We start from the raw sequence: 8,594 nt of genomic DNA, 5'->3' as shown, positions 1-8,594 counted from the left end.
AGTTTAGACCCAGACACGGCTAGTGAGGTCAGGCTGAACAACCGGATATCTACATATCTATATATTGTATGCTAATTTTTCCTCAGAAAGAGAATGGTGCAAAGAAATCATAGACAGTCATTCATGTCCATGATACGTGTAAGTAAAAATCCAAACTCCACTCTATCTAATAAAGTGTTTTTATGTTCAGCACTTGGTTAGATTTATTTGTTTACATTCCAACACTGCTCTTCTTGCTTATCTCCCAGAACACCTGTGACAACATCCCTCCACGCATAAAGTCACCTCTTCACCCCCGCTAACTACCTAATGTTCTCCAGCTCTCTGTAAATACGGCATGGTGTTGCATAAGCAGGATCCCACAGACCTCCACTGTGTCATTAGTCATCAAGAAAGTAATTACAGCCCCATCTCTCTCATCGTGTCTGCCTTTGATGACGCATGTCAGGCCTGATTGTTACATCACATCATGACAGCTCTTGCTTCTGCAATAAACTTCTAAGAAGCCTAAGAAAGGGTTATTGGGGTTATTGTATTCCTATTTTGTATTTGATGTAAATACTTACTATTTCTTTCAAAACAGTTTGGACATGATTATGTGTATTAAGGATAACACTGTGAATGACAGTTAAAAGGATTTATGGTTTTGCATTTGGTTTTGAAAGAATCAACATTTCTTGAAGGTAAAAATGTTTTGGTTGGTTCTTACTTTTTGGACATTCATCTAAGGTTGAGATTAGTCCAAACAAACCATTTGCAGATTTGCATTTACATTATGCACAATAAACTGAGAAACGTGTATACATATTCCATTTTGCAGAAGTTCAAGGACTCCTTATACCTCGTAAACGGGGATTCAATACAATGTCTTATTTGCAGCAATTTAATTATTATTACTATGATTGGTGACTTAGACGACCTTTTGCAAAACTGATCACACACATAGGTGGCAACACCTGTGTGAAAGTATACCCTTAGGTCTGACTTTGTCCTGTGAGGAGCACTTTAGAGTTTTAGAACTTGTTTTGTGCTAAAGAAATGATGCGCTGTGTGCAGCAGTAAACATCAATCATGCTGAAAATAGACTTAATTGGTAGACAACGTAGTGAGTATGTTTAAACTACTGTTTATTTTCCATACCTGGGCTCCCTAAGATATCTAGTTTGATTATACAGGGCAGGCCTCTGGCATTTTTCAAATTCTTTATTCCATATTTAGTGGTGAGTCAAACAAAACAGATTTGGTGACAGTTAAGTTAGATACAGGCAATGTACATTGAGCGTGAAACAAAGGCAAACGGAAAATGTGTCATCACATTCAAAGAGGATGAAATGACCATAATATAAAAATGAAAATCCAAAGAATTGGGAGTTATAATGAAGTTAATAATCACCGTATGTGTGATGATGTCCGTGCAAAGTTTCGTTGAGATTGCATCTACCCGGCAAAAATAGAGTACATACAGACAAATATCACTATAGCATGTATATCATACATCATTATAGCAGTAACGTAGATCATTATAGTAAGATTTATATGTACATAAATATGAAGGATGTGTCAACACTTGGAAGTAAAGCCAAAATATGGCAGAAACATGCAGGACTGAAATCTACTAGGGAGACCTGCTGCCCGGCCCAAATGTGAGCACATACCTTGAACTTCGTAAATGGTAAATGGTAAATGGCCTGTATTTATATAGCGCCTTACTAGTCCCTAAGGACCCCAAAGCGCTTTACATATCCAGTCATCCACCTGCTAAAGCCCAACTGCTGCAGTCTTCGCTGTACTTTTATGTTGCTCACTGAACACTCATCACTGCTTATTAGCTAGCATAAACATCTAGTTAGCTAGCTACACATCAGCTAGGTGCTTTTAGCTGATGTGTAGCTTTGCCAGCTATTGTGTTAGCATTGACTTTATCGTGTGTTAAGCTTCATAAAAACAAAACTTTAAAAAAGGATGATTTTCACTAACAAACATGTCACTTTGTTGTTTAACCAACAACAATTGACACATTCAAGGCACAAAGATACTTAAAACTATACTTAAACAAAGTTAGTGGAAAAAGAGAGAAATTAAACTTAAAAAAAAAGTACTTAGATACTTGGAAACCTGAGAAGAAGGGGTTTATCACCTATGCTGAAACCAGCTGATCATTTGCTGTTACCTCTGGGGAGCTGTTCAGTAATTCATTTTTATGAACAATTTATGATTTTTTTAATGCTTTGGAGCATCACTTCTTATGCTTTCTTGATGTACAAGAAAGCATCACTTTCTTGTGCATTGCATTATGGAACAGCACAAATAGATGTGAACACAGACTGCTGGTAGCCAATTGTCTGAGGCCAACCGACCATCAGGGGTGTTAGAGACTAGATGAGTGTCTGAGCATAAATGCACTCATCACAAAGACATGTAGCGTCCTGATTTGATAGAGAGTAATTACTGATTAAATGGAGCAAAGATGCTTGAGACTAAATACCTGCTCTCAGCATGATAAGAAACACCAAACCACTCTTTATTCACTGGAATGTCTGCAATACCTGAGAGTCTGTGATTAAAATACTTCCAGCTAACAGCATTTGTAGAGACATTCTGAGATGAAAAAAAGAAAGAAACAGAATTCCTGCGCACTTCCTCGTTGTGCAGCTGCTGCTGGCCTGTGTGGCACATTCTGTCCTTATTTACAATGTGTCACTGGCCTTCCTCCCCATTCTGATGCTAGTGCGCGTGTTGACGCCTTTGGCATATGTGATGGTGCTTGTTGATAATAATGAAAAATGTGTGTTCACGGGGATTTGCTGTGTGTTAACGTACATTGTGATCTTAGGTTTTTTTCACTCGAGCGTCACACCAGGCCAATTAGTGTTGCCGTCGTCTTATCAGTGTGGAGATAATAAGATCATTAGCCTGCTGATCTTCACAATGAATGCAGTTGGGAGCACATAGTGTAACTGAACAGTTAGAGGGCAGTGTTATAGTACAGCCCTCTGACCTTGGCCTTTGAGAGACTTTTCCTCTTTCTCAGGTTAACGCAAGATGTTCTCTGTCTCTTTGCCAAGATACAGTATGCAGAATTATTGCTGATAGCGAGCACTTAAAACATCACACACAGAGAATGTACCGAACATTAAGTCTCTGCCTTGTCTCGGGGGACGGAGGCTGGAACTTCTAAATGCAGGTGACAAGGTAGAAAAACATAATAAATAAAAACATAATAAAAACAGTAATAATTTGTTCAAATTATTACTGTTTTTGTCCTGAATTTTACTATTATGTTTTTAAAATGTTCGAGAGCACTCAAGGACAGAAGAATCTGGACATTAAAGGGACATGATTTGCATATTTGTACCACAAGCGTCCACCTTGTGATGCAAAACAGCTCACTAAAATGCTTTTGAAGCATGTTTTTAATAGTATTTACAATTCCTGGATAGACCTCAAATTATTTTGCAGGTGGGGTAGAGTGATTTTCACATTTTAGATCCCCTTAATTTGGTCTGTTTCAGTCTTCCTGCAGTTAGTGAGGTGCTAACACATGACTTGTCCCCAGTGATAGCAGTTTAAATAAACATGAAAGCATTGATTTCCTCTGGGTAATAAAGCCTGTTTTTCTGCACTATATTGTCTTTATTTGATTGGAATTAGGGGCACAAGTAACAGATCCTGGTTGGTTCTGCAGGATAAGTGCAAAATGTAGATATTTGCATCAGTTATACTGAAGCGTCCCAGTCCCAGAGAGCATGACATCTCAGAATGACAAGATCAAATGGGAGATGTGAAGGACATTATTTTGGGCTGTGCTTTTTATCCCCCTTCCTTGTTTGAATGCATCTATTTATAAGGTGCCTACAGAAATATTAACATTATAAAATAGAAGAAACAGGGATAAATATTTGTGTTGATTTGTTTTTTATTACATTTTATATTTTTCACTGCAAAAGAGAAAAATGACAGTGACAATAAATATACATTCACAATAAAAAATACTCTAGATTGCAACGAAACATTCAAGTGTACTTAGCCTTTAGAAAATCTAGAAGATGTAAACATGACCTCCCCGAAACACTGCACCTCCTCACCCAAAGAGTCTCTCTCTTTCTCCCGTCTGTAAAGGTATAACGTCAACAAAACACATTTACGCATCTATGCGCGAGTCTCACAGAGTATGAAGCCACGTCACACATCGGGCTCTGATTGACGGAGCAAGCTAACATTCTCGAATGTCTGGTGGGAAACCTTTTTTTCTTTTTTTGGTAGTTTTAGCGGACTCGTGTCCAGTCTGTGTCCTTTACAAACGGAGCTTCACCGGAGCGCGCGGCGGCCTCGGCGTCTCCAAAACCTCCGGAGTCAGTTTGAGCGCTGCCGGCTGCTCTGACCAAAGGCCGGGCTCTTCTCCTTCAAACGTGTCATTAGAGTCTGAGCTTCAGTGTCCGCTTAACTGATCACGCACCTCTCTTTGTCTTTGCCGTGGCCGCCTCCGATGGCCTTTTCTTTAATGTACATGAGGTCGCTGTGCACGCTGGGTCTCCGGGCGCACGGGGTCACCACGCCGTACGCTTCCCCGATGTCCTTCAGCTTCTTGTTTTTCAGAGACTTTCTGTGCAGCATGTCACAGTACTGCACCGACACTTTCCTGTGAAGGTCGGGGCTCATTTCGTGAGGTAGCTTGGCCAGGGTAAACAGAGTCTGAAACATCTTATCCACGTTCTCGTTGCGCTTTGCGGAGATCTCGAAGTACGCGCACTTCTCGTCCCCGGCCACCAGCTGCTCGATTTCCTCCTGCTGAACCTCCCGGTGAAACTCTCTGTCACCCTTGTTCCCGCAGATCACGAGAGGGACGTCGATGTTCTCTTTGATCTTGTTTTTCAGGCACATTTTGGTCTCGTAGATCTGCCGCTTGAGCCGCTGCACCTCCTGGAAGGAGTCTCGGTTGTCCAAGCTGAAGACGAGGAGGAACACGTCACCTGAAAGCAGAGAATATTATTTTGTTTAACCGCCTTTGCTTTTGTTTAAAGTGTTTTCATTTTCTCCCTGTGTGTATGCACAGTTACAATAAAGCACAGGAGGCTCTGCTGCACCCTGCAGCCACGCGCTAAAGCGCACGATGTGCGTTCTGACCGAGTTCGTGCAGAATTTAGAAAGCCCGCATTTGCTTTCTTAGTTTACATAAGGATTCTCTGGTATAAAAAAGGAGACTGATAGGAATGTGGATAAGTACCTGTCAGTATTGAAAGCCTCCTCATAGCAGGGAAAGGATGGTTTCCGGACGTATCCAGTATGTCCAGCTGGTAAACGTCCCCCTTGATGTTGTACACTTTCCTGTGAAAGTCCTCGATAGTCGGCGTGTACTGCTCGTCGAATCTCCCGTTCAGGAATCGGGACACGATTGCACTTTTGCCAACTTTGGTGGATCCAAGAATCACCATCCTGTAGCAGTTCTTTGCTGGGATGTCAAAATCGCTTTCGGAGGGCGACATCTTTTTGATCATGTTTAAACCCGGGGTTGGATGTGCACCGTTCGTCTCTGCGTAAAAGGCAGGTGAGCAGCCTTCTGTGTCTCGGTGCTCTCACTTGCGCTCTAGTGTGTTTCTGTCTAGAGGCTGAGCCATATTTATGCGCGAGGCTGACCCCACCTCTTGTCCGCGTCACAGCTCGGTGAGTACTCGGTGCCCAGTTGAGTGCAACGAAAAGCGGAGCAAACTCCCACCGGTGCGTTAGTCTGTCACTTCTAATTAAGATGGGGAGAGAGCGCCGGGAAACAGAACCAAACAGACCGTCCGAAAAACAGAACATTTGTAACAGTGCGGGGCAGGGCGGCGGGGTCTGTGCGTAACAGCCAAACTAAAAAAAAAACTTCCAGCACTATTACCGAGTTAATAATTGACGCTTTTTTCCGGCGTTTAAAACCCACTTTGGCACACTGTGTTAATAAACAGGCTGGACCTTAGACACCATTAAAGCAGACAGCGGATACAGGTTCCTCTAGACTGAGCAGAGCAGGTCATGTTGACTGGAACATCATCATCTAAGGAGAAAAGGGAAAAAAGAAAAACATGCTGAGCAATAATCTAAAGTCTCCACAGCTGTTTACCCACCGCTGTCTTTTGCAAACAAGGTCACATTCATTGATTTATTCATTCACATCTTCAGCAAGTCCAGCAGCTGCTGATTCATAATCACCATGCAGCAGCAGCTTGAACGGCTGATCGAGATGCTGCAGTTACTATGGAGACCGAAAGGGGGCACTCAGGGCACGACTTTCATCAAGGCGTCTGCCACGACTTACCTAAAAGGGAGAAGGGGGACAAAACTCAGCGTGGAGTGACTTTGCGTGTCTGTACGCATGTGTCAGGGTAAACGCAGTCTCCGTTTAGTTTCACAGCAGATGCAAAAAAAGGAATTCATCAAACCTTCGATGACTACACTCACTCACCTGTCACTGTGAAAGTGTGCAGTCGAGGTGGCAACAAAGATTTCTTCAGCGGTTCATAAAATTAGTAGTAAATAGTCGCAAAGTGGAAAGTGTGTATCTATGTTGGGAGGTGGGGTTTTATTGGGCAAAACAAGAGACGGCAGTTGATTTTAATATTAGCTCACTGCTTCATTGTGTCTCATCCCTTCAGGTGTGGGGAGTAACGCCCTGACTCGGTGACACAGATGTGGAAATGTGAGAACATCTGCTTGCACAGATATGAGATTCTTCTTCTTTTTCAGCTGCTCCATTTGGGGGTCACAACAACAGATGATCTTGCCTGCGCCTAAGTCTGTCCCTCTGCGTGTCCATGAACCTCCTCTTTGTGCAGCAGCTCTATCTCCAACGTCATCTGTCCACTATATCCACTATCCCTCCTCTGCACATGTCCAACATGTTCAAATCTCAGTCTTGCCTCTTTAAAAAAATGTTTTAAAAATGAAGCAGTGCATCCTCAGCTAATGTCAAAATGAGCAGCAGGGTTCCATCAGGAGTAGTGTGCTCCATCAAAGTAAGTCAGTGCACCACTGATGAACAGTGATTTCCCAACTTCATCCTCGATGGAAGGAAATAACAGCTGACTCATCACAGGCGTGAGGGATGTCCGGCTGGAAGCAGAGGGAGCCTGGACTTTTAGTTCCAGGGACAAGTATCTGTGAACTTTCCAACTAAGTAAAAGCTCATCCACCCCTTTTAGTTTTAGCTAATTTTGTGGTCAGATTTACAAAACAGTGATGGTGCAACCGAAGTAGATCTTTCCACCAAATGCTTTTCTCTACATAATAACAAATGCTGGATTTTGCTGTCAGATTTTTCCTGTGCACGGTGAAGAAAACTGGCTCAGCGTCTGCAGTTATGTTGTGCAGAGCCATTCTGTTGTGGTGAAGGAGAAGGCAAAGCTGTTGATTTACTGATCTGTGTGTGCTTTCACCCTCATCTATGGCCAGAGGCTGTATAGACTTAAAGAATGAGATTATGGGTATAAGGAGTGGAAATGGGCCTCCTTTGATGGGATGTCTGGCCTCAGTCTTAGAGACGGAGTGAGGAAGTGGGTCATTAGGCAGCACGTCTGACTGTTTGCTCCGCCACAGTTAAAGGCATCTGACCAGCAGGCACATCACCAGTGTGTGGGCACAGGGTGGGCCCGCCTCATTAATGAATCGATAATTACGATCAAGTAATGTAATGCAGCTGATTCTGAAAGGGCCAATCTAAATAATGACTTCTATGATTGGGCTTCTGCTTACATGTATGGGAGTCTGATAACACATATGTGACACAGAGGAATTTAATTGGTCCAAGGGTAGATGATGAATGACTGAGAAAGAGTGGGATCCTCCTGCTGCTGGATGTGCAAAGGAGGAACGCTCAGGAGTGCACTCCTGTGGTAACGTCTGCTACAAAGACCGTAATCGAGGAACCGAAAGGTCAGTGTTATAGGCTCATGTGACTAACATTAAGTGGCTCCTGTCTATCTGCTTTGTGGAAAACAAACAGATATGCAATACATTTAAAGAAAAGAGAGTGAAAGGCTAACAAGGCCAGTTAAACTGGAAAATCTGTGCAATCAAAATAGAAAAGTGGGAAAAGTACCATGGAAACAGATGCCCACAGACTGCGATCTGCTTCTCAAGCTTCCACATCGCTGGGAAGACAAACAACAGCACACAGGTACACAAGAGGAGCAGCAAAAAGAGGAAAAACATGCAGCTTACACACTAAACAAACACAATTATGATATTTCCATAACGCTCCATTTTATTTGTTTCAACCCACGGCACACGCAGCTTCTGATGCTTTCATAAATGCAGTGCATTCATTTGCATCTTCGTTGGACATTTATCTGAGAGTCGGGGTTGAAATTGGATGGAAATGTAGCTACTGACATTTGACAGCTATCACTTTTGCATTAAAGCCAAGCAATGAATCACCTTGGAGCCTGAATGAGAGATGAGCACATCCATTATGTGCTGATTGTGTTCAGCTAACAGAGTGTGACAGAGACACATTAAATCCTGAGGTCAAAGGAGCTTGCAAAGAAAAGCGTCTGGACTTCTTTAAGTTGCTTGAAGACGTTTCACCTCTCATCCGAGAAGCTTCTTCAGTTCTAAGGTCA

The 8,594-nt window shown here is 42.6% G+C and overlaps 1 protein-coding gene across 1 annotated transcript; it reads right to left on the bottom strand.

Moving 5' to 3' along the window:
• Positions 1-3,882: 3,882 nt before the first annotated feature.
• LOC102314027 (dexamethasone-induced Ras-related protein 1) lies at positions 3,883-5,631 on the bottom strand. Its single transcript, XM_005941769.3, has 2 exons — positions 5,225-5,631; positions 3,883-4,970 (listed from the first exon to the last, which is right to left on the bottom strand). The coding sequence occupies exons 1-2, from the start codon at positions 5,493-5,495 to the stop codon at positions 4,441-4,443; spliced, it is 801 nt and encodes a 266-aa protein (XP_005941831.1). The 5' UTR covers positions 5,496-5,631; the 3' UTR covers positions 3,883-4,440.
• Positions 5,632-8,594: the final 2,963 nt, after the last annotated feature.

This window comes from Haplochromis burtoni, unplaced genomic scaffold (genome assembly GCF_018398535.1).
Source record: "Haplochromis burtoni strain Fernald_Lab_line unplaced genomic scaffold, NCSU_Asbu1 Contig_308, whole genome shotgun sequence".
Lineage (NCBI taxonomy): Eukaryota > Metazoa > Chordata > Actinopteri > Cichliformes > Cichlidae > Haplochromis > Haplochromis burtoni.
This window is presented reverse-complemented; position numbering and strand designations above follow the sequence as displayed.